We start from the raw sequence: 26,201 nt of genomic DNA, 5'->3' as shown, positions 1-26,201 counted from the left end.
TGTTGTGCTTCTAAAGAGGATGTTATCTGTACCGCCCCCTATCATTATACAGTGTGTGTACATTATAGAGACTGTACACATATCTGAGTTGATTCTCTTGTAGAAGCCACCTGCTGAACTTTAAGCCTCGACTGAACATACAGCAGAGGTCAAAGGTCACAGACACACAGAGTCAATGACCCCGACTGTATTTACAGGCTGTGGTTCAACCAGTCAGAGAAGAGCACGCTCACTCTCACTGACTCTGCTCGTCTTCCTCTTCTTCTTCTTCTTCTTTTCATGTCTGCGGTTGGACGATGCACACCAAAGGAAACTCCTGGTAAGACCACCCCCACCCTTCTCTCACTTGATACATTGAATTATTCAGTTTTCTGACTGAATTCAGATCAGATTGTGTTTCTGTACGCTGACGCAGCGTGAAGACAAACTTTATTCTGAAATCACTTTAACTGAAACTGAATAAATCAACAAATGTAATATATATAAATACAGTGTATACATGTTACAAATATGTAATATATATATATATATATATATATCAGCTGTTAACTGTTTCATCTCACAATGACATGTTGATAAATTTATTAATAAATGGTTATCGGGAGCACACATACTCAAGTATTGTACTTAATTACAATTTTGAGGTACTAATATTTCCATGTTATGCTACTGCACTTGTTGGTTAATTTACATATGAAGGTTTGCATATACAAACATGATAAGTTTATAAAATATAATGCAGTCCTTCACTACAAAGCTAATTAAAATGTTGCATGTATTCATGAATAATACGAATGTTTTATGACCACTGAGAATTCTTGATTCTGATTGGGTGGACCACTTAGATCAACCTTTAGTAACCTTTAAACACAGGGTATCCACCGGGTCTTAAAACGGTCTTAAAAGGTCTTAATTCTGACTTGTTGAAACCTGCAGATACCCTGAAACACCTGTGATGATTTGACATTAATGTATTAAACCTTAAACTTTAGGTTCTTTTTTAGACTTAAGAAAACTTAAGCACATCTGAGCTTGCTCTGGGACGGTTGCTCAAACTGTAGATTGTTCTTCCGCACCACAAAGAGCATAGAAGGGAAGGGCTGCGGTGGGCCACGGAGGATTCATCGGTTGCATCCTTCAAATTTGGGGAACAAGAGCCTCATGGCCTCAGGCTGCAGCCTCTGAATTGAGACACAGCCACTGTTTCCTATATGCAAATTAGCGTTTTATCCTAGCTAGCCAAGCCACAACCCCCCTACTCTGACTCTTAAGGCCTTTGCGCACTAAGTCAGTTTTTTTTTCATCCAAAATTGTCGCACATACAAAAATAAATATGATGTCATGTTGTGTCAATCATGTTTACACACTGACACAAAATTTTTGGAACAGTTTTGATTTTCTATGTTTTTGCATCTGTCAGAAGCCTTTAGAGTCGACTGACCGAGAACTCAGATAGCTCTCGTTCAGCAGGTTAGATAGTAATATTCAGGTGGATGATGATGATGACGAGGGGGGCAAATGTGGACCGCATACAGACAGAGAGAGAGAGACAGTGTGGAGACAGAGACGGAGGACAGCTCTGCCCCTTCATGTAGCTGCAGTTCCAAATGCAAGATGGATAAATATAATGCAAGACAGATGAATAACTCCAGTGGAGAGAATTAAGAGAGGAAATGTGCCTTTTCATTTTGTCTCGTTTGCAAATTTTCTCAATGCGTAGAACAAAAAAGTGCATCGGTTTCTGTGCATTGAAGTTTTTTTTTTTTTTTCAGTTGACAAATTAAAAAAATGCATCTGAAAAAATGGACTCAGTGTGAAAAGGTCTTTACCCTGACATTGTTTTCCTAATCCTAACCAATCTCGCTCCTCTTGCCTAAACTTAACCAACCCAACCAACAAAGCCAACAAGTACTAGCCACTCAGAGTAGGGCGGGTCATGCCTTCGCTATCCTTGGAAACGCAGATCTGCTTCCTGTATAGAAAATGTGAAGGTACATGTGAGATGGGGGTGCCATCTTTGGCGTACGGTGCTCTGTTACTTCTATTACCAAAAATGAGAAAGTTAACAGTATCTGGGTGTGTGAGAGGCGGTAGTGAATTGGGTTCAGTAACCCAGCCTTTGGCTGCTGAGTCATGGATCCGGCTGTAGCTCAGAAGGTAGAGCGGGTATCCCACCAATTGGACGATCGGCGGTTCAGTCCCTGGCTCCTCTTGTCTGCATGTTGAAGTAACCCCAAATTGCTCCTGATGGCTGTTCCATCTGTGTGTGAGTGCATGTAAATGATCACTGAGTAGCAGGTGGCACCCTGCGCAGCAGCCTCAGCCACCAGTGTGTGAATGTGTGAATGCAGCCTGTAGTGCAAAAGCACCATGAGTGGTCAGAAGACTAGAAAAGCACTAAACAAGTGCAGTCCATCTTATTTCTTGTGCAGTGCATTCTGGTAGGAGTAAAATAACAAATGGGATTGGGCAAAGAAACCTCGCAAGATTATTTGGTGAATGAAACCAACGTGACACCACAGTTATTATCAGAATCCAGGTGAGTTCAGTTTTAATCTCCAGTTCAAGTTTTGATCTTTGAACCGAAGCTCCACTTTCAACAGTTCTTTTCAGTAAAATCTGCTGTCAGGTCACTTTTCTTTATGAAGATAAAAAAGCTGTTTGTCTGTTAATGATCACTGAGGTGTACTCGTGTTCAGTTATATCCTCACACCTGTATAGTAAGTGAGGAAGAACTTTACCCCCCCTCAGTATGCAGCTACCTTACCCTCTCCTACCTCCTCACAGGGTTCCCACAGTCATGGAAAACCTGGAGAAGTCATTGAATTTGACAATAACATTTTCCAGGCCTGGAAAAGTAATGGGATTAGTAAAAATCAATGAAAGGCTTACAACTGCATTACTCAGGGAGTCTTGTGGGGGGTACTGCAGGATTACTGGGTACCAGGGTTGTTGAGACAAGCTATCCAGACCCTGTATGACCAAAGTGAGAGTTGTGTCCGCATAGTCGGCGTAAAGTCAAACAAATGTCTCAGTGGGTTTTGGCCTGACTACAGTTGTACCTTGTCATCGATCCTGCTTGTGATATGATATGATATGATCTCGAGGCACAGCCAGGGGGAGGAAGGGGTCCGGCTTGGGGACCTCAGAGTTGCGTCTCTGCCTTTTGCAGATGATGTGGTTCTGTTTGCTTTATCACACCCTGAACTCCAGCATGCACTGGGGCGGTTTTCAGCTGAGTGTAAAGCAGTCTGGATGAGAGTCAGCACCTCCAAATCCGAGGTCATGGTTCTCTGCCAGAAAATGGTGAATTGCTCCCTTGGAAGGAAAGAGTTACTGCCCCCAAGTATCTCGGGGTCTTGTTCACGAGTGAGGGTAGAAAGGAGCGTGAGATGGATCGGTGGTTTCGTGTGGCGTCTGCAGTGATGCTGGCGCTGTGCTGAACTGTCGTGGTGAAGAGGAAGCTGAGCCGGAAGGCAAAACTTTTGATTTACTGGTCCATCTACGTCCCAACCTTCACCTATGGTCACGAGCTCTGGTTAGTGACCGAAAGAATGAGATCACAGATACAAGCGGCCAAAAATTAGTTTCCTCTGTAAGGTGACTGGGCTCAGCCTTAGAGATAAAGTTAGGAGCACAGACATCTGGAGGGAGCTGCTGCTCCTTTGCGTCGAAAGGAGCCAGTTGAGGTGGTTCTGGCATCTGATCAGGATGCCCCCTGGGCGACTCCCATTAGAGGTGTTCTAGGCACGTCCCACTGGTAGGAGGCCCCGGGGCAGACCCAGACCACACTGGAGGGATTACATATCTCATCTGGCCTGGGAACGCCTTAGGGTCTTAGGAGCTGGAAAGTGTTGCTGGGGAGAGGGACATCTGGGGTGCTTTGTTTGGCCTGCTGCCCCCGCGACCCGGCATCGGATAAGTGGATGAAAATGGATGGATGGATCGAAAGTTTTGGGGAAGTCATGGATTTTTGTTGTGTGTAATGAATTTGCTTCAGTAAGGCAAATTTATTTTCTAAAGCTGTCGACGTAACATAGCTCTGATACGCTTCGATGTGTGACAACATTTTCTTTTTATGGGTCCTTAAAAAGTCACGGAACAGTTTTGAAATGTTTTGAATGAAATTCTGAAGGAACCCTGCCATCAGTATGCAGTTACCTCACCCTCTCCTCCCCCCAGCTGCTGCTCCTTTGAGCACTACAAACTGACCACTGAGTGGCTTCTGAACCACACGAGTCATCGTCCAAAGATCGCAGTGATCTGTGGTACAGGACTCGGTCTTCTGGCTGACGGAGCCGCCAACAAACAGATCTTCAGGTACCAGGACATCCCCAACTTCCCTGTCAGCACAGGTGAGTAAGCCCCGCCCATTGACAACTGAGGGGGCGGAGCCTCTGTAGGTTTTGATTTGTCCTACTTTTTTTTTCCTTTCCTTCCTTCATCCTCCCTGCTTTACTTCTCCTCCTCTGAAGCGTCCTTAGTTCTGATCATCGCAGTCTTTCCTTGGGGGGACTGTTGACAGGAACATGTTCTGCTTCCTAAAATTATTTTAACTATTGACAGCGTACTGTGCATGTCTACATACAGTACCGTCTCTCCCTCTCTGATATAATGTCCCCCTTTTGTGTCTCACTCAGTCACTGGTCATGAAGGCTGTCTGGTGTTTGGGACCATCGAGGGCACTTCCTGTGTCTTCATGCAGGGTCACTTCCACCTGTACGAAGGTTACTCCCTCTGTCAGGTGAGTCCTCATAACATCCTGAAGTGACTGTTCCATCTTGACTGTTTGCATAGAAACAAAGGTGGACCCTGCCAGGAGCTGTGAGGAGCACCAGCTCTGTTTATACTCTCCTTATTTGTTTCACCAGTTACGCTTTAAGGGTAACATGACTGCAGCCTGGATTATGAGTTATGGTAATGTTTTGTTTTGTTTTGTTTTTTAGTGAAATTTGTGTACTGCTCAGGGGTTGTAGGTCAGAGGTCAGGATGGGTTGGCGGATTCAGGGTTCACATCCTAAAGCGGGATTTATACTTCTGCATTGAATCGACACTGTACCTACACCGTAGGCTCTGCATTGATGCACCCTATGCCATAGCCTGACATGCACCACCCCAAAAATGCAACTACATGTCAGTGATGCAGACCTCCTGGCTATTTGTAAGCTGAAACCATTTCCCTCAGTGGAAACAAAGCTTTTCTTACTTTTATTTCACAGATAAGAAACAATATATTGTGAAGACAATAAAGCCTCCACAAAAATAGCATTTTATGTCCTGTGTTGGATTTATCTTTGCTTCATATGGGTAGAGGAAATCTGATCGGGATCCTCATGGACTCCTCCCTGTCTACAACGAGAACCTGGGGCAGACTAGAACACACTGGATTGCCGATCCCACAAAGGCTATCTCACTGTTCACCTGTCTGTCTGTCTGCCTGTCTCAGGTGACGTTCCCTGTGAGGGTCTTTAAGCTGATGGGGGTGGAGACCGTGCTGGTGACCAACGCCTCTGGAGGAATATGTCCGGACTTTAAAGTTGGTGACATCATGATCATCAAAGATCACATCAACCTACCAGGATTCGCTGGACAGCATCCGCTGTGTGGACCCAACGACGAGCGGTAAGACAGGAGGACAGACAGAGAACAGGAAGAGACTGGAAGAGACAAACACAGTTATATATGAGCCCTGAGATGAAATCAACTATATCAGCATTAAGACAATGTAATGTGTCTCACCGCCTGTCTGTGTCTCTGTCTGTAGTTTTGGAATCAGGTTCCCCTGTATGTCTGATGCATACAGTAAGGATCTGAGGCGGCTGACATTGGAAGTGGGCTCTGAGCTCGGCTGCAGCGACTTCGTCAGGGAGGGAGTTTACTGTATGGTGAGCGGCCCAAACTTTGAAACCATCGCAGAGGCCAGAATGCTACTGATCCTGGGCTGTGACTCTGTAGGTAAGACAGGAAGAGAGACAGGCAGACACACAAGCCCTTTTTACTCACAGACTGCACCATGGGGCTGCCACAAATTCCCGTCTCATTCATTTATCACTTTAGGCGAAATCGCAGCCTAAACTTTTCTGCCGTATGCATTAAGTACATAGTGATGCAGTTAGTTTAAATTGAAATTCAAAAAAGTGTAGTTAAAGTGAAGCTTATAAACCTTAATATAGTGAAAGAACATGTTCTCATTATTTCACACTGTCCCTCTCCTCAGGTATGAGTACAGTTCCTGAAGTAACCGTGGCGAAGCACTGTGGACTCAGAGTTCTTGGTCTGTCTCTCATCACCAACATGGTCAGTGGATAGCAGTCATGTCTGATGTGACAGTGGTGAAGGAAAACACAATTATTCAAATGGACCTGTACTCCACCCAAAAAAGGACAGCAGTGTTGTAGCTGTGATAAGGCTGTGGTGTGGCTGTATGATGGCTGTGGTGTGGCTGTATGATGGCTGTGATGTGGCTGTGATGTGGCTGTATGATGGCTGTGGTGTGGCTGTATGATGGCTGTGATGTGGCTGTGATGTGGCTGTGTTATGGCTGTGATGTGGCTGTATGATGGCTGTGATGTGGCTGTGATGTGGCTGTGATATGGATGTGATGTGGCTGTATGACGGCTGTGATGTGACTGTGATATGGCTGTGATGTGGCTGTATGATGGCTGTGATATGGCTGTGATGTGGCTGTGATGTGGCTGTATGATGGCTGTGATGTGGCTGTGATATGGCTGTGATGTGGCTGTATGATGGCTGTGATATGGCTGTGATATGGCTGTGATGTGGCTGTGTTGTGGCTGTATGATGGCTGTGATGTGGCTGTGATATGGCTGTGTTGTGGCTGTGATGTGGCTGTGTTATGGCTGTGATGTGGCTGTGTTATGGCTGTGATGTGGCTGTGTTATGGCTGTGATGTGGCTGTGTTATGGCTGTGATGTGGCTGTATTATGGCTGTGATGTGGCTGTATGATGGCTGTGATGTGGCTGTATGATGGCTGTGATGTGGCTGTATGATGGCTGTGTTGTGGCTGTGATGTGGCTGTGTTGTGGCTGTGATGTGGCTGTGTTATGGCTGTGATGTGGCTGTGTTATGGCTGTGATGTGGCTGTGTTATGGCTGTGATGTGGCTGTGTTATGGCTGTGATGTGGCTGTGTTATGGCTGTGATGTGGCTGTGTTATGGCTGTGATGTGGCTGTGTTATGGCTGTGATGTGGCTGTGTTATGGCTGTGATGTGGCTGTGTTATGGCTGTGATGTGGCTGTGTTATGGCTGTGATGTGGCTGTGTTATGGCTGTGATGTGGCTGTGTTATGGCTGTGATGTGGCTGTGTTATGGCTGTGATGTGGCTGTGTTATGGCTGTGATATGGCTGTGTTATGGCTGTGATATGGCTGTGTTATGGCTGTGATGTGGCTGTGTTATGGCTGTGATGTGGCTGTGTTATGGCTGTGATGTGGCTGTGTTATGGCTGTGATGTGGCTGTGTTATGGCTGTGATGTGGCTGTGTTATGGCTGTGATGTGGCTGTGTTATGGCTGTGATGTGGCTGTATGATGGCTGTATTATGGCTGTGATATGGCTGTGATATGGCTGTGTTATGGCTGTGTTATGGCTGTGATATGGCTGTGTTATGGCTGTGATATGGCTGTGTTATGGCTGTGATGTGGCTGTGATATGGCTGTGTGATGGCTGTGATATGGCTGTGTTATGGCTGTGATGTGGCTGTATGATGGCTGTGTTATGGCTATGATGTGGCTGTGATATGGCTGTGTTATGGCTGTGATGTGGCTGTGATATGGCTGTGTTATGGCTGTGATATGGCTGTGATATGGCTGTGTTGTGGCTGTATGATGGCTGTGATATGGCTGTGATATGGCTGTGATGTGGCTGTGTTGTGGCTGTATGATGGCTGTGATGTGGCTGTGATATGGCTGTGTTGTGGCTGTGATGTGGCTGTGATATGGCTGTGATATGGCTGTGATATGGCTGTGATGTGGCTGTGTTGTGGCTGTATGATGGCTGTGATGTGGCTGTATGATGGCTGTGGTGTGGCTGTGATATGGCTGTGTTGTGGCTGTGGTGTGGCTGTGTTGTGGCTGTGATGTGGCTGTGTTGTGGCTGTATGATGGCTGTAAGACAGCATTAACATATGCCACCTGTGTCGTGCTGCAGGTGTCTCTGGACTACAGCCGGGAGGAGAAGGTAAACCATGAGGAGGTTCTTCAGACCAGTAAGATGAGGGCAGAGGTTCTGCAGAAAATTGTCACCACACTGATTTCTCGCTGCCAGCAGCAGAGCATCAACACCCACTGACTCATCAGCACCCACTGACAGACCAACAGAGCCACAGAGGAGTCCACCACCACCCTCATCACTGTGAACATCTACAACACTGTGTAATATCTGACTGCAGCTTCTGTCAGTGTTTGTTGTCATGACGCTGCAGTGAGTCTGTAACTCTGTTGTAGCTTTATGCTGCTGTTGTGTTTCAGTTGTTAACTTTACAATAAAACGATTAAATGATTGAGGACTCTGAAATGTTCTTTTACATTTATCTCCTCCCCTCATATCACTTATAACATTATAGAAAGTGTTTATAACAGTATGAGACACTGTAACGTAGCCAAAACATTTATTAGTGTAAAGTCACCAACCACTTTATCATCACCAGTATAAACAGTTAATGAATGATAATGTCATACATGTATTATTCAGTTTAATTCTTCTTACCCCAAGGTCCATTTACTAGATTTCTTCCAGAGCTTTCAGCCTCATCTTGATGATTTGTGAAAAATTTCTATCACCATAACTTTGTAATTTTATATTGTCAATCATTCGTCAAGTGTCCGTACACCAGTTGGTGACATAGGTGTTGATTAATAGGGGAGAGCGGGTCATCTTGTCACAAGGGTCAGGTGTCACACTGGTTACATATTCAACACCAGAGGGCGCTATCTAAACAAATTCAATTGTTGCGCCTACAACTCACTGTTCTGGAGTCATTTTGCTCTTGACATGCCTCTATGTGACTGTAAACTGAGGTGAGAACATATTTTCCTATTTCTTTTTACTATAAAAGCAAACAAGCTAAACTACAGTATTTATGTAATAGAACATTGATTTTCAATCATATTTTTTGCACTGAAAAGAAGAGAGGAAAGGTGTATTTTGATACTTAAACCAAAGTCCTGTGCTAAAGCTAGCTTGTGGTGTGGCTAGCAAAAGCACATCACTCATGAGCAAGATGTCTCATTGCTCTCTGGGCGTATCGTCACAGTTTGCGTGGTGACTCAGATTAGCCTATGTCACTGACAAAAGTTAAAATATGTTGAGGTAGTCAGTTTTACTTAATTTATGTTGCATTTGGAATTGGAACTAAAAAGAACTCATAGTTCAGAACCCGATCTCACTCTGAAGTTGTCGAAATCTAGTGCTTGATCAGTGACTTGCGGCGTCAGAAACCAATGAACAGAGGCCTCCTTTAACGTTGGCATGACATGCAGCCGGTTGCCATTATAGTTTAACAGCGCCCCACAGCATCAGGGGAAACGTGGCAGAACAAGGACAAAAGTTGAGGGGGCGAAAGTCTGGGAGGGGTGGTGGATGGGTCTAACAAACACCAACCTTCACCCGAGAGAGTGGTGTTTGTGTCCCGTAAGATTCTAACACGACACCCTGCTCTTTTCTCCTAAACCCAACCATGTGCTTTTTTTCAATTTGCCATAGTGCTTTTATTTTGAAAGAGACTGTATGGAAACATTAAATTTCCTGTGAAAACAGAAGTGTATTTTGAAAGACGACAATGCATCTAAGAGGCAGAACTTGACACGTGTCCCAGAACGTCAACAACCAACACACCCAGGGTACCTTGCACTTCATATGTGGACGTGGAAAGTCCATGACCAAATTTCAATATGTGACAAAGTCAGAGTGAGAATGAGTAATAATGAGTTGTAGTAAGAGTGCATTTTGGGATGCAGAATTTGATTATTCTGTCTTGCCCATGGTAGATTATGTTTTAAATGAATTTATTTACATAGGTTGTTCTTGATTCTACATGCACTGACACTGATACTGATGAAGCACTAGCATTTGAAACATCTGTCAAAATATATCAGACTTTTAAACGCAAAATGAGCATGGAAAACCTCTACTTTTATACACGTTCTTGTTCACTGAAAAATATTAAGAGGTAATTTACCTTTAATTTACTTGCACTATATTTAGATTCTCTTTTTTCTTAAAAAAAACAGAGATGTAAGATTTTCACATTTCTATTGCCAATGACAGCTTTACTGTAATTATTGTGCACATGATAAATAAATAACGTCAATTTGAAATATAGAATTATAACAAATAATTTGTGTATTAGTAAATTGTACTGACGAAGATCTGTTTAAAGACTGCTAAAGAAAATTAAGGTTTTAATATATTTACAGAATAATATCTAGAATACAAAGTTTTATAACAACAGTTTTCTCCATCTTCACTGCAGTTTTGAGCATACAACATCCGGTACAGCAGGTGGCGCCATGCACGTTATGCTCCTGTTTTATTCTGAAGGAGTCACAATGACGCTCCGCTTTTATTCTGAAGGACCCGGGCAGGAAGTGATATTGTTATTGGCGGAACTGAGGCTAACCAAACAGAAGCTAACAGAGCTAACAGAGCTGATATGACGGAGTAACAAATGGCTACTGATGTCAGTCTGAGGGTAAGTCTTTCACTTTTATTCACAGTAACAGATTTTAATGTTTAGTGCTTCCGGTTCTGTATTATTATGTGATTAATATCACAGCCAAACTTCGCGCCACACACAGAGGCAGCCACTGCGCCTGCTCAGTTGTGTGTTAGCTTAGCTTCTACCGGCGACACACTGCTGTTATTATGAAGCTTACTGAACTATCGTTACACTAACAGAGACAAAATGTTGGCTGCAGCTCTGCTCGCACGTTTAGAGGCTTAACCCGGGTCAAATTAACCGTGTCAGTTCAACCTGACCACATATTTTGCATCTAAACTAGAGCTAAAGTGCGGCTAAGCTAATGATTTAAACACCTGTCCGTCCTGTATGTTAAAGTTAGTTTTGAATATCTGATAACTGAAGACGTGTCTGTCTTCACCAGTAGAGGAAAGTGACTCTCAAGTACAATTTGGAAGTAACGCTACTTCTACTTAACTTGCGTATTTCTATTGTTATTAGAAATTTAGCTTTTCATTGGCAGCTACAGGAAATAACCCTGACCCTGTTCAATAACAAATACTCTCCTTCACGCCAGTTCTGACAGATATATATCACTGCAGAATTAAGGGCTTGAAGGAAAGCAAACATATAAGTAAGCAAAGAATAAAAACCTAAATAAAAATAAACTAAATTACTTCTTCAAAGTGGGGACCCAAGATCAGTGCCACCAATTCAGTATCTGGCCAAATGTTGCTGAGATATGACGCTGAGTAATGAACAGAAAAGTGTTTTTGCAGAATATGAGGTCTAAGCGAAGTTGACCTTTGACCTTTTGGATATAAAATGTCACCACTTAATCATTTTATCCTGTCCTGTTAGACATTTGTGAAATGTTTGTCATAATTAGCGTGTGAATTCCTGAGTTATGGTCAAAAGTGTTTTGTGAGGTCACACTGACTTTGACCTTCGACCACAAAATTCTAATCAGATCAATCAGATTATAAATCCATAACATAATACTGCTGTTGTTATTAGTCATACCTCTATTATTATACACATGTGATCATTATTGTCACATACATATACTGTCATATGTTAATATATACTGCATACAACATATAGTGTCACAATTACTGTTATTATTAATATTATATTATGACAAAAAGTAATGTTGTAAGCTATTGTCATTACTGTCCTGCATGTCTCTCTCTCTGTCTCTCTTTATGTTTCATTTCGTCATATGGATTACTGTTAATTTATTATGTTTATCTGCTCTGTACAACATCTAATGCACGTCAGTCCGTCCTGGAAGAAGGACAGGGGTTTTTTGGGGAGTTTTTCCTTATTGTCTGTGAGGGTCCAAAGGACAGAGGGATGTCAGATGCTGTAAAGCCTCTGAGGCAAATTGTGATTTGTGATATTGGGCTTTATAAATAAAATTGAATTAAATAATCATCTTTTAAATGATTATTTATTATTACAAATCAAACTACCCAGCTGTATGTAAAGTAATTAAAGTGGAGCACCTTTATTAGCTCATTTTAATCCAATAATATATATTATTCAGAAATGGGCCATTCTTTATTATGAGTACTTGTACTTTTGGTACTTTAAGTGTATTTTGATGCTGATACTTTTGTACTTTAACTTAAGTAAAACTTTGAATGCAGGACTTTTTCTACACCGTGGTGTTGCTACTTTTACTGCAGTAACAGATCTGAATTCTTCTTTCATCACTCTAATATTCTGTCTGTCTTTATTATATGTATTGATCACTGGTATTGGTCAGCAATTACATGGATCAGATGTTGAATTGATCACTGGTTGTAAAGATCGCTTCTTCTCTTTGTTTTCCCGTGGTTGTATTAATCAGTGATGTGTATATCAGTGGTATTGATCACAGATGGTGTTGATTAGTCGTTGTATTGATCACTGATGGTGTTGCTCAGTTGTTGCATTGATCATTGACTGTGCTTGTGTGTCCCAGCAGCTGGAGAGGCGGCGTCCAGCACGAGACAACATTTGTCCTCTGGAGTCTAAATTTCTGAGGACGGATGGAGAGGACGTTGCCTTCAAACTGGACAGCAGGTCACTGTCCACGCCTCACGCAGGAAGCTCCACTGGGGACAAACAGGAAGAGGAGCGAACACTTGTCTCAGGTAAGTAAGCTGTGACATCATGATGACATGGGAACACATTAGATCATGTTTAAATCAAGTGTGGTTGAACTGACTCGGCGACGTGTTTATAAATAGTCCAAGTGTTAAACTGGACGAAGGCATAGTCAGAGTATTCATACCTTTAGTTTTGTCCGTCTCTTGCTCAGGTGATGGGATGACGGGGGAAAAGGTGGTCGCCATGGTGACCAGCGAGGCCAGTGAGGATGAAATGGGAAGCCTGGACATTGACCTGGACAGGACGTCCAAACAACACAACCTGACGTCCAGCAACGTGCGCGCCATCCTGCATGTAAGAGAGACACACACGCACACGCATGGTTAACACCAGGAGAACATATTACTAAAGTTTACAATCATAGAATCAGAATCCGGTTTGTTACCAAGTTTTTTCACATACAAAGAAATTACATATTTTGTTTTGGTGCGGTAAACAAGAGAAAATAACAATAAAAGCAAGTAAAAAAAACAAACTGAAATCAGAGTAAAGTTACAATAAAAAAATGCATTCATCAGCAATAGTTCACGTTAGTTTTACCTGTGTGTAACATGTTTACACACTCTGTACTGTAACATGTTGTGTGTCCCGTGTCAGGAGGTGATTACCCACGAGCATGTGGTGGCCATGATGAAAGCTGCCATCAGAGACACTCAGGACCTGCCGATGTTTGTGAGTGTCCATGTTTTCTTTGTGCTGAGGCTCGGGATGAATATCGTCTCGATTTTTTAATGATTCTGAATCAGAGTTTCTTCCTGGCTCAAATTAAGGCCAAGGTGTTAGCATCGTGATCATGTGCACACACGTGCATGTGAACTGAGCCTTCAACTGACTCAAGGAAACATTTTTAATGAACAAAATTATTTTAGAAGCTCTAATAAGTATAATTATTTATTATTATTTATCATTATTTAGCAGCTAAAGAGACAGATATTTTCCTCAGGAGTTGGTGGAGACTAAAAAAAACGTCTCTTTGTGTTTTAATTTGTTTTTTCTCCATCAGGAGCCGAAGATGACTCGATCCAGGCTGAAACAGGCCGTTCAGCAGGGACAGGTGAAAACATTTTGTTTAATGATTATAGGTTGGTGTAGGTGATATATTTTCAAGAGTTAAACCAGAATTTTTCTGTTTGTATTTTTAAATTAAGCTTTACCTGTTTTTATTTATAAATTTGGTCACAATCTTGCAGTGAAACAAAGCTCTTTACTCATGTCTTAATTCTAGTAAATCTTTACTTGTTGCACAAACATTTTTTTTGTTTTTATTTCACACTTGCTTTGGCAGTGTGAGTGTGTTTCCTGTGCCAGTAAAGTTTCTTTGAATTGAATTGGACTCAACAAAAACTTTAAAACTTTCAAAACAAGTCTGTCTTTCTGTCTGTCTGGTTACAGCCTCTGGACTGGAGTCTGTCAGCCGTGAACACAGCCACAGTCAAGGTAAAATAACACATCCAGTCTGCAGGAGAATTTCTGTCTGTCTCTCTGTCCATCTTTTTGTCTGTCTGACTGACTGACTGTCTCTTCTGCAGCCTCCTCAGTTCGTAGACATTGATCTTGAGGAGGATGAAGACTCGTCTGATGAAGAGTATTGTCCTGATGAGGAAGAGGAGGAGGAGGAAGACACTGCCGAGGAGGTGAGTGATGCTTTGACCTTTCACGGGGGCTGTAACCTGCCACGTTACTCTTTTCTATAGTTGGATTTTGATTTAGATTTTTATCTTTTAGCTCAAAGACAAAAATATTTAGTAAACATACAATAATTCATAAACAGTCCAGCACATAATTGCTGTCACATATATGCACATACATACACAAATACAGCCTCCATACATCGGCACATATACTACATAAATACATATTCATTTACACATGCTCACACAATAACAACAACGGTCATTTCAGTTTTTATTTATGATTTTTAATTTCTTATTCTTATGTTAACTTGATGTTAGTTGGTACATACCAATAACAGTTTGTACTTCATACTAACTGGCTTTTTAAACTTTCCTTTAGACTTTCCTCAGCGATGCAGACAGCTTGGCTTCACCTCCCAGAATGCATCAGGCCTTTCAACTTAAACTACTGACAGTCCAGAGGACTGATGAATCCCGACAGGTACCCAGACCTCAGATCTCCTATAGAAACACTGATGTCTGACCTCAGACCCCTGCGCTGCCCCATAAAGGCTAACTGCATTAACTACAACATCACTGAATCTGAGAAAAATGGCTTCAGAGTTTTTGACTGTTCCGCTAAATGTGTTTCAAGTAGAAACGTGGTGATGCAGTTATTAGACAGGTATTCATAAAGTCTAATGAACATGATTAATGATTTGACCTGTGCACAAAAATATCACTAAAATTGTAGTGGCTGCACTCTGTCTTTGTTTTACCTGAAACACCTTCATAAGTAATGCAAAGGCAACGTGCAGTAACTACAATTTCCATGTCATATCTTTTAAAGTTAACTGTGCTCATTTCTCACTGGATTTAATTTGTGTTTGTTTCATTGATAGATGCCTGTTTTATTAGTTCTAACCCTCAAGTATTATTTTGTTGTAATATTCACATCATCAGGTTTGTGATTACTTGACATCATCATCTTCATCACTGAGCTTGTTGTGGTCATTATCACGTTATCAGTTATTTTGTTGTCCTCGGCCTCATGTTCACTATTCGCTGTAATGGCCTTTCTGCAGTTTTCTTCTACGGGAACACCAATGGTTCATAACTCAGTTTTAACCAAAGTTAACAGATACACTGACCCCTGCCTGTTCTTTAGAAACCCTCAGGACACCTGGGGGAACAGGTGATGACCTCCACCTGCGCTCCTCATCAGCTCCTCACTGTTCCTGAGACCTCCTTCCTGGAGAGACTCAACGCTGTGGAGGAGGAGCTGGACTGTAGTGCTGCCTACACCTATAACCAGGTAAACCCCACAGCACACCCACACCTATAAGAAACACCCACCCAAAAGCAGTCTCACTGACTTCCTGCCTCTCCCACTACCTGCCTCTCGCTTTCTCACTCTTAGGACAGAAAAGCCAGCAATGATGGTGGTGATGGAGGCACCAGCTGTTTGGCGTACCGCACACGCTCCAAACTTCCTCTGGTTAACGTTCCTTTGGGTCAGCTGGAGGCGGAGCTTCTGGCCCCTGACATCAGCGCTGACATGTACGAGCTCAGCGCCGCCCAGGGGGAGGAGGAGCGTCACTGGACGAAGTGGCTGCAGGGTCTCATGGCCCCCGACAATGAAGGTCAGGGATCCGGCTGATAACAGCACTTTCAGAATAAAAGCCTGAGACTGTTTTGTTTTTGTTGTTGTTAACATCTCAGAAAGCTAACTGAACCTGTCTGTCTTCTCAGAGGAAGCCGATGATGATGACGACCCAGAGTACAACTTCCTGGAAGACCTGGATGAACCCGATCTGGAGGACTACAGGACGGACCGGGCGGTCCAGATCACCAGTAGGTGTTGTGGATTGGGTTTGGGTCAAGGCTTAGAGAAGCTTTTCCAGGACCTCAGAATCTGTATTTTTCTTCTTGTCCTCTCCTCTGTGTTAACACTTCTTTTTCTTCTTCTACTTTTTCAGAGAAGGAAGTGAACGAGCTGCTGGAGGAGCTGTTTGAAACGGTGTGTTGAGTTGATTTTTACCAACCTGTGTTTCCACTGATTGGTACTTATGATTCTGGTCTTTATAGAGAGTGTTCAGACCTCACACAGCACAATGTGATCTCATCCCTACTCGTCATTCATCTCACATCAACACCGACATGGCTCGATTCTGTCCTAAACCTGATAATAACAGTCCCACAGCAGTAGTGTCATGATAAATAGAGAGAAGGTCAAGGAGGAGCTGAGCGAATCAATACGCTGCACGCAGCTCTACACTGGTGGCGCAGAATTCACAGGGACTGGAACAATTTACATTATTTGTTGTGATCGTAACGTCCTGCAGGAGCTGACTGGATTTAAACAGAGTAGAAATCACACCCACCGATCTGAGAGTCAGAACTTTTTGGACTTTGTGACGAGCCAGGACTGATGACAAGTGTCAGGTCAGAGTGACGTCTGTTCTCTGTACAGCTCCAGGAGGAGGTGGCAGCTGAGGAGCAGGAGGAGGAGCAGGAAGAGGAGCAGGAGGAAGAGGTGGTGCCATTACAGACTGGACCGAAATTCAACGTCCCCCAAGCTTTACGGTAACACATCTACGTAGAGTCCTGATGCACACATATACACACATCTACATGAACACATATACACAGTGACACAGGCCCTCCTTTTGGGACGGTGCAGCAGAGATGTGCTGTGACTGTTTGGGTAAGGAGGAAGAGAAATGGCCTTTGCTGCGGCTTCTTCACACAGAACACATGAAGAAGAGTGCAGCTGAGAGGAGACATCCTGTATCTGAAATAAACTGTGTCGTCTTTTAGACAGTATGCATTTTCTTCAAGGCTGTCTGTAGCCCGCAGTAGAAGATGTGCCATTACACCAAACGTTTTATACAGAGCGGTGGTGGAGTCGTGGTGCAACACTCCCACCATGAACAGACAGTATACAGCAGTTGTGTCCCTTTTTGTTCTCTGTAGTTTTGAGGCACCATTAGCCAGCATGTTGACAGAGCGACGGCGAACCGTCAGGAAACAGTACGAAGCTCTGCAGCAGAGGAGAGCCCTGCAGGAAACCACCAGTAATCACCGTGACAACCTGAAGGACACACCCAGCACACAACCCGGGACCGTTACGTCTGTCTTAGTGCTACCAAGTCGGGTCTACCCCACCCTCCACCTGGACTACACCCAGAAACTGCAGCTACAGCAGCAGATACAGCAGGTACGTGTCCTCTACTGTCTCACATAGTGTCCTCTACTGTCTCATGTAGTGTCCTCTACTGTCTCACATAGTGTCCTCTACTGTCTCATGTAGTGTCCTCTACTGTCTCACGTAGTGTCCTGTAGCATTGCGTCTGTTTCCTCTTCATCTCCAACATGACTCCTGATATTTAAATAAAGTGTTTAAAGAAACTGCAGCATTCCCAGTTTTGGTTCATTCACATGTTTTCTGTCTCTGTCTCTGTCTCAGCACGTTCAGCTGCTGACTCAAGTTCACCTGCTGAGTCGCCGTGTGGACGCCCTGAACCACCAAGCCTGCCTCACCAAACACTACCTGGTCAGTCAGTAAACACAAACAAATGTTCTCTTCCTCCAGATGGGTGCACCACCCAGTGAGGTATGTTGAGTCTGGTTTAACCCAGCTAAATCGCCACATTAACTGGTGCTGCGTGGCCAACCTGGTGGGGACCGCTTTCTGTTCAGAGTTTCGACTTGAAATCGGCTAAGAAGCGGCGCCGTTCAGGCGATAATGTCAATCAATGAGCAAAACAGTTTGTATATTAACTTAAAAATTGACACAATTAGTGATTTTCTGCCAGCTTTTTGGCCGATTTCGACCCGAAACTCAGAACAAAAACTGGTCCTGACCAGGTTAGGTATGCAGCAGAGGTTACCATGGTGATTTAGCCAGGTAAAAAGAGAGCCATCTTTGCACGAAGGAAAACTCCGGCTTTAGACTCGACATACCTCCCTAACTTCAGACAGCCTTCAGGTCAGTCCGTAAACAACAACAACACAAACAAATGTCCTCTCTCTCCTCTCCCTCCAGGAGGAGCTTCAGCAGTTTGCTAGCCGTCAGGAGGAGGCCGTTCTCCCCAGTAGTTTCACAGTGTGTAACCTGAGGGGGGCGCTGGATCTCCTGCAGGAGGTGGAGCAGAGAGCGGACCCTCCTCCTGCTCCTTCTGCTCCTACTTCCACCAGGCGCTGGCTCCCCAGGATGACTCCTGCTACCAACAGTAAGAATGGAAATAAACTCTGGTTCTGTCGTCAGGCAGAACGTCTATCTGGTTGTTCCAGCTGATTGTTCATGTTCTAATTTTGGTTCTGGTTTTGTTTAGGCCACGCCTTCCCTCTGCTGCCTGCCGACACCGCCTGGCTGTTTGCCACACGTCCTGTCTTCCTTTACCCAGAACTGCTTCCTGTCTGCAACCTGGATCCCGCCCTCCACACCCGACCCCACCGGAGTGTTTACACTGCAGGAGAGGACGGGTACATACACACTAATACACGCGACACACACTTTAAACACACACATACGGTTTATTGTACTGTAACAGTATTATTTCCCATGATGCCTCTGTGCAGACTGACAGTATTGTTTCCCATGATGCCTCTGTGCAGACTGACAGTATTATTTCCCATGATGCCTCTGTGCAGACTGACAGTATTATTTCCCATGATGCCTCTGTGCAGATTGCTGGTTCATGGTCTGAAGCACTTCGAGGGGACGGTCCAGTCGGATCAGCTGATCAGCTCCTACCTGCTCTGTAAGACTCGATGGAGCTTGAGGAAACACGTCAGAGAGATGAGCGGGCCGAGAGCGCCACGCAACAGTGTCATCAAGGTGACATCACTGTAACATCACCACACACACCATCTGACATCATCTCCTCTGTGGCTGAACAGGTGACGGTAAACTCTGGCCTTGTCTTCATATCTTCAGACGTTCCTGACGCAGCGAGTGATCCCCCCGCTGCCGCTCGCTTGCAGCAGAGTTGAGCCGGGAGACCAGCGCCCCCCAGTGGACAGAAACAACTCCAACATGCCAAACTGGCTTAAGGTCGGACACAATGAACCACATTCATATTCAGATTCATATCAGTGTGGAGCCTGAAATTACTCTTGATTTTATTGGCTACTTTTAGTTAAAATCACAGGAACATAACAACATAAACTAAACATTTATTAGAAAAAAAAATTCAACAGCATACATTAGCCTTCAGGGCTTTCTGCAAGAGAGCCCTTTCTGGAAGAAATGTTTCCTTGAAACCCACACCATCTTCTTTTCCCTAAAATTTTCGGACTGTCTTGAAGCCCTGAAGCCAAAACATGGACTAACTACAAGATCATTTAACAAAAGGATCAAATTCAGCTCAGTAATAACTGCAAGGGTTCAGAAACAAAACAATTGTTGTTTTGCCAGTCAAACTTAAAATTAGCTATAGCATGTTTACATCACATAAATTAGCCTAGCGGCTAGCGGACTTTTTTCCCTCTACTCATTGCTCAACAAAGTGCATGTAACATTATTATTTTTCTCACTCACTGCGTCTCCTGACAGAACAGCTCGGTTGAATTTCAGTCTGCATGAATGTGTTTTTAGGCGAACATTGTTGAAACAGAGCGACTAATGTTGTTGAGTGAGATTCCCGTCCAAGCAGCTACATCCTGTTTTATCTCGTAACATCATTGTTTACATACGCCATGTGTTCTGTCTGCTGACCTGTATTTTCTCTGAAATCCAAAATATTTCCCCACTGCTAATTTATTCCCGAATAAAAACTGTTATCCTCATCGTCCTTCTCTTAGCTGCTTTCCATTTGTCTGCCACTGTTTGCTGGTGACACAAACTTTCAAAATAAAGGTGTATGCTAAAGATATGATATAGGTTGATGTTTTCACTTTGCATCGATGATACTGGAACATTGATCACTGATGGATCGTTACACCCCTAGCTAGCGGCACTGCTCATTTGGCGATTAAGACTAGTAACGCTGTCCCAACCCAATGGCGCTGCTATGGAAACATGGTGGCCACCCTCCGGTTCTCCACCCAGGTAGCCCCAGTGAGTAAGGGGCTTCATTTTGAGCCACAAAGCCCCTTTAGCATCGTTTAACTATGTTTGCACTGTTGACACTGCTAACAGTGCAAACAGAGCTAACAGTGCTAACAGAGCTAACAATGCTGAAGGGGGTTCATGGCTCCAAATTTAGCTACTTACTCACCGGGGAGACCTGGGGGGGGGACCCCAGCAATGCTGTTGGGTCGGGATGGTGTTACTAGTGGTAATCACCATATTAAATCAATAAAATTGATTGATTGATTGATAACAGCAGTGCTGCTAGCTCGCTCCCCCCAGACCTGTTTGGTGCGCAGTGCAGTAAGCTGAAGAATAACAAAATTAACCTGCAGGCCGACATGTGTAACCTGTCAAATATATTCCCAGCGATTAACTGATTATTGGTTAACTGTTGACATCCCAACGCGGTAGCAAGTAGTACTAAAACTTTTCCAGTCAGATAAACAGGCATTTGATCCTTTTTTTATAGAAAAAATAGCAATTTTTATGGTTTTACTGGCAGCAAATCACTGCAAGTGTTCTTTGATTCAGCCGAGATGCTGCCAAACAAAAGTATGGCTACATGCCTGTGGAATCTGGTGACATTTTACACATCTGAATGCTTATGTTCACATGATGGGTATCAGATGGGGTAGAAAAAGAGCGTATCAAATAAAGTACTCTTTTGGTATTGCTGTCACTTTAAGCGTACTGGTACTGTATTTATTTACCCAGCCCTACCAGTAGCAGAGGGACAGTTCAGTTCCTGTTCTCGCCAGCAGGTATTAGAATTCTCACATTCACTCTGTCCTCACTTTTCTTTCTTTGATGGTTCTCACCTGCAGAACAGTCAGCTGATCATCCAGAAGACCCGACTCAACTCCACCTGTTACCCGCCCTCCCTCCCCCCAGGCTGCACCCTGAGGCTCCACCCCTACTGGGTCAGCAAGTCGTCCCACCCGCCTCCCCGCCCCCACAGACGGCTCTTCACCTTGGCCCACAATGCATCTCTGCTGCCACTTGCCAAAGCCCCCGGAGACAGAGAGGAGGACACACTGGTAGACAGGCAGACAGTGAGACAGACGGTGAGGCAGTCAAAGAGACGGACAGACAGACAGGTGGACAAAAGAGCAGAGAGACAGGTAGACATGCAGCCAGTCAGCTACCTGTCTCTTCCCCATCCAGGCGTTACAGTACTCTCCAACCCCCCTGCTGTTGTAGGAGCCCTGACTCCACCCCCTGACTGTGGGGCCGTCCCATTGGCTGCTGTTCATACAGTCCCCACCCACCAGGTGAGTGCTGACATCATCCAGTCCTGCCTTCCTGTCGGCCAGAGGATGCAGCAGAGCGTTTCCGGGCAACAAGGCAGCGGCTCTATCCCCCTCCTCATCCCTCTCCCCTCCCTGACCAACCCTGAACCTACAAATCCCATAATGCCTTGCCCAGTGGACACTGTAAAGCCAGGGTACTTCCTCCTCCAGATGGTTTTGACGCCACCAGCTCCCACAGCTCTGCCCACCTTCACCTCCCAGCATGCTCTGGGGCAACAGCTCCAGAGAATTAGTCTCAGAGTAGAGCAGACGTCCACAAGGCCACGCCCTCCACTGGAGGAGGAGAGACAGGTGGAGGAGGAGAAACAGGTGGAGGAGGAAAGTCCAGCTTCAACATCCACACTGAGTCCACTGTCATCCTGTGCAGGAGAGGAGGTGGAGGAGGAGACGCAGGACTGGACAGCTCTGGGTGTGGTCCATTTAAACGGAGGAGAAAACACTGGTGGAGAGGAGGAAGAGCGGCGAGAGGCTGGAGATTCAGGAGGAGGTGGAGAGGAGGAATCGGGTGGGGGAGGAGAGGGAGAGCAGGGAGGAGAGGGTGAGGAGGAGGACGACGAGGGACAAAGGGAGGACGGGGGAGCAGAGAGGGACGAGGATGGAGAGAAGGATAAGGATGAAGATCAGGACCGGCAGGGCGAGGAGGAGGAGGAGGAGGACTTTGATGACCTCACACAGGATGAAGATGAGGAGGAAGTGATGTCATCAGCGTCAGAGGAGTCAGTGCTGTCTGTTCCAGAGTTACAGGTAAACAGGAAGTCGTTTATTAGCCACAGGATGGCACATCCCTGAAACTTGGGTTATTAATAACCAAGGTCAACGTTTGACCTGTAGTGTGTCTGACCTCTGACCTCTGACCTCTGATCTCTTTAGGAGACCATGAAGCAGCTGACCTGGCTGGCGGCGGAGCGGCGGCTCTGTGCAGACGGCGACTCGGAGGAGGACCACTCTCCCATGTCAGCTGGCTCTCAAGAGGAGGAGGAGGAAGAGGAAGAGGAGGGGCCTAAAGGGGAGGAGTCCGGAGAGGGCAGGAGCAGTAAGACAGGAAGAGACAAGGAGACGCCGTCAGGAGAGGGGACACCCAGAGGAGGGGGGAGGTGTCCAGGACGAGGACGAGGTCAGAGCTGCTGTCTCTGTATTTTTCTACAGTAAATGGCTCCTTACTGTGTTTTAACAGTGAGTGTTCTTTCTGCAGGTCGAAGCCGACCTCTCCGCGGTCTGAGGAGGAGTCGTCAGGAGCGTCACAGTAAAGACGCTGCGAAACTGCTGCTGCTGTACGACGAAAACATCCTGGAAAACGACCCCCACAGGGAGAGCAAAGACGTGGCGTTCGCCCAGAGTTACCTCAGCAGGGTGAGAACACAGACACATTAAATCAGGACCAGGTGAGCTCATGTTGATGCAGGTGTCTGTAAATGACTCTTACTGTGTGGCTCCAGGTGCGTGAGGCGCTGCAGGACATACCTGGGCAGGTGGAGGAGTTTGTGTCTCTGCTGAACGATTTCGAGCAGGTGGGAGAAGGACCGGAAGTGATGATGTTGTTCAGGAAACTGCGCTGCATCCTGGGAGACCGGACCGACCTCCTCCGAGACTTCGCTGCATTCCTGCATCCTGAACAGGCGCTGCAGTGTGGACTGGTGAGCAGCACAGGTGTATCTCACGTGTACCGTCGCAGTTATTGATTACTTATAACCTATCACTGGTAACTCTCTGTATCGACTGCAGTTTGAGGAGCAGCAGGCGTTTGAACGCAGCCGTCGTTTCCTGCGACAGTTGGAGATCAGTTTTGGAGATAATCCGTCACATTATCAGAAGATCATCAAAGCTCTGCAGACCGGTCCAGACCTGAGTCCAACCAGCATCCACGAGGTACCAGTTCAACCATTATCAATAACTACTGATTATTCATTATTGATGATACTGATCAGCATTTCTGTGATCACATTTCAGCTAAAGTCTCAAATGGCCACACTGCTAAAAGGCCACAACCACCTACAAGCTGAATTCTGGGTATTTTTTGACGAGCTCCGCCCACCCCCGGCCCGCCCTGGACAGTTTGAGGAAGCTCATTGGCCGGAAGACGGTGGGGGCGGGTCAGACGGTGGAGAGGGCGTTGGCCAGGTGCCAGGAACTGGACTCAGTAGCGGCTTTGAGGAAGTGACTCTCCCTGAGCTTGAGGAGGAAGAGGAGGGGCACAAGATCCAACCAATGACAGGCCGGCGCCGGAGGAGGAAGATGGACGCCCACAGAAACTACAAGGTTTGAAAACACACATGCAGGAGTGTCTTTACTGAGCTTTCACTCATGGACTTCTTCTCACGCTGGTTTGATGTGTTCCAGGACTGTGATTGGTCAGATAAAGACTGGCCTTGCCTCTGTCGTGACGCAAAGATCCGCCGACACAGGAGGAAAGGATGCTCCCATTGCCATGGCAACAAGGTCTGTCCTCCATGTTTCATCAATGCAGAATGAGTGACAGGTAGAGAGGTTAACAAACACCTGACTCACCTGTTCATGTCCCCTCTAGACCTCAGGGGGCGTGTCCAGAGCTATGAAAAGTCTGGACCCTCTCTACTCGCAGATAAGCTCCGCCCATGACGACCCAGGTGACAAAGACCTGGACCTGAAGGGGGACGATGACAGTCCACAACCAGGTATGCAACAGGATCACCTGTCCTGAGTTGTAATTATCAGACAGGTGTGTTAGTTTTATGTAACTTTATTGTTTCTGTCGACAGACCGAAGCGGTGCATCATGGGAAGGCTCGTTCCCTCTGATAGATGAGAAGGAGGAGGAGGAGGAGGAGCTGGATGATGAGGAGGAGGATGAAAATGAAGAGGAGAGGAAAACAACTGAGAAGGAGCAGAGCCCGGTGGTGAATAGGAGCAGGAGAGAGGTGGTGGTGGAAGGATGCAGTGTCTCCTCTATTCTTTCCATCACCTCCTCTACCTCTCCCTCTGTTACCTCCTCAGACCCCACTAGCACCTCCTCTATTACCTCCATCACCACCCCCACCCCTCCTATCACTTCCTCCATCTTCCCTCCTACCTCAGTTCCCTCCTCTGTCTTATCCTCCTCCATCACATCTATCACTCCACCCTCTACCTCTCCCACTACCACCTCCTCCTCCATGTCTCCCTCTGTATGCACCACCTCCTCTGTTCCTCCTTGGCCCAGTCCTCCTGCTGATGTCCCAGTCTGTGCCAAAAATATTTCTTTGACAGCGAGCGGAGAAAAAGTCATCCTCTGGACCAGGTACACCTTCTGCTGCACCTCCTCTTTTTGGAGCAGCAGGAGCACTGACTCTATATTTAAACTGCCCCTCCTCCTGTGTGAGCAGCAGGAGGAGCAGCAGGCGGAGCAGCAGGAGTACACACTGTTTATGTTGTTTTTCAGGGAAGCAGATCGAGTCATTTTGACGACGTGTCAGCAGGAAGGAGCCAATCAGAACACTTTCCAGGCCATCTCTACTCTGCTCGGCAACAAGACTCCGAGCGAGGTGATTGGCTGTTCCGTTTCCTGTTTGGATTGTGATTTGTTGACTGACAGTAAACAGTTTCAGTAACTCTTCCTTATCTCTCCAGGTCTCTCGTCGGTTTCGGGATTTAATGCGTTTGTTTCGGACGGCGGCTCGTCAGACCAGCTCAGAGGACGAGGCTCCACCCACTGAGCCGCCAGCAGCAGATGAGGAACCAGACTGATATGAACCAATCAGAAGAACCGAAGAAGCAAAGGAAGTTTTTTTATACTCCCAGGACTTTTACTGTGAAAGGATTCACAGATGAGTTTGCTATCCATAAAAAAATGTAAATATGAAAATAGGAGATTATTTAATGTTTTTGTAAAAAGAGGTGACAGTTTTTTTTCTTTTACAATAAACAGTTGTTTCATCAAAGTCTGTCTTTTGTCCTGGATCAGACTGAGTCAGATCAGACTGAGTCAGATCAGACTGAGTCAGATCAGAGGGATGTTCCACGTAGCCAGATCAGTGGGTAAGCAACGTATGCTCAGTCTAAAGCCAGAGTTTTCCGTGTCACGAAGGTGGTTCTCTTTGAGGGTATTTTCCCACTTGGTCCTATTCAGCCCTCTTTATGGACGTGAATCAGCATTTTCTGAGCATATGGACTGCACATGTATATTCCAACCACTCAAAGTGCTTTTTCACATTCACCCATTCACACACTGGTGGCCAAGGCTACCATACGTGATGTCACCTGCCACTCAGTGACCATTCACACTCACTCACACACTGATGGAACAGCCATCGGCAGCAATTTGGGGTTCAGTATCTTGCCCAAGGAGGAGCCGGGGATCGAGCCACTGATCTTCCAATGGTGGACGACCCAC

The 26,201-nt window shown here is 45.4% G+C and overlaps 2 protein-coding genes across 3 annotated transcripts; both read left to right on the top strand.

The window, feature by feature from the left end:
* Nucleotides 1-194: 194 nt before the first annotated feature.
* Nucleotides 195-8,520, top strand: pnp4b (purine nucleoside phosphorylase 4b). The gene is made up of 7 exons (XM_050046618.1): nucleotides 195-319; nucleotides 4,183-4,355; nucleotides 4,641-4,744; nucleotides 5,447-5,622; nucleotides 5,765-5,955; nucleotides 6,218-6,297; nucleotides 8,169-8,520. Exons 1-7 carry the CDS (start codon nucleotides 297-299, stop codon nucleotides 8,307-8,309), a joined length of 888 nt encoding a protein of 295 aa, XP_049902575.1. The 5' UTR covers nucleotides 195-296; the 3' UTR covers nucleotides 8,310-8,520.
* A 2,076-nt stretch (nucleotides 8,521-10,596) lies between these two features.
* On the top strand, nucleotides 10,597-25,749 carry gon4lb (gon-4 like b). Of its 2 annotated transcripts, none has more exons than XM_050046617.1 (30): nucleotides 10,597-10,710; nucleotides 12,671-12,839; nucleotides 13,007-13,149; nucleotides 13,453-13,527; nucleotides 13,859-13,909; nucleotides 14,248-14,292; nucleotides 14,385-14,489; nucleotides 14,869-14,970; nucleotides 15,637-15,783; nucleotides 15,889-16,111; nucleotides 16,221-16,322; nucleotides 16,448-16,488; nucleotides 16,942-17,054; nucleotides 17,445-17,688; nucleotides 17,938-18,024; nucleotides 18,517-18,703; nucleotides 18,806-18,956; nucleotides 19,161-19,311; nucleotides 19,411-19,527; nucleotides 21,372-22,601; nucleotides 22,728-22,971; nucleotides 23,050-23,207; nucleotides 23,294-23,491; nucleotides 23,580-23,723; nucleotides 23,805-24,113; nucleotides 24,195-24,293; nucleotides 24,382-24,508; nucleotides 24,593-25,109; nucleotides 25,251-25,353; nucleotides 25,439-25,749. In XM_050046617.1, exons 1-30 carry the CDS (start codon nucleotides 10,687-10,689, stop codon nucleotides 25,553-25,555), a joined length of 5,523 nt encoding a protein of 1,840 aa, XP_049902574.1. In that variant the 5' UTR covers nucleotides 10,597-10,686; the 3' UTR covers nucleotides 25,556-25,749. The 2 variants fall into 2 exon arrangements, with proteins under 2 accessions (XP_049902574.1, XP_049902573.1); XM_050046616.1 differs by having other exon boundaries at nucleotides 10,605-10,710; nucleotides 12,668-12,839.
* The last annotated feature ends 452 nt before the right edge of the window (nucleotides 25,750-26,201 follow it).

The sequence above is a fragment of the Epinephelus moara genome, chromosome 6 (genome assembly GCF_006386435.1).
Source record: "Epinephelus moara isolate mb chromosome 6, YSFRI_EMoa_1.0, whole genome shotgun sequence".
NCBI classification, from domain to species: Eukaryota; Metazoa; Chordata; class Actinopteri; order Perciformes; family Serranidae; genus Epinephelus; species Epinephelus moara.
Note: the sequence above shows the minus strand (reverse complement) of the source record. Positions and strands in the feature narration are given on the sequence as shown.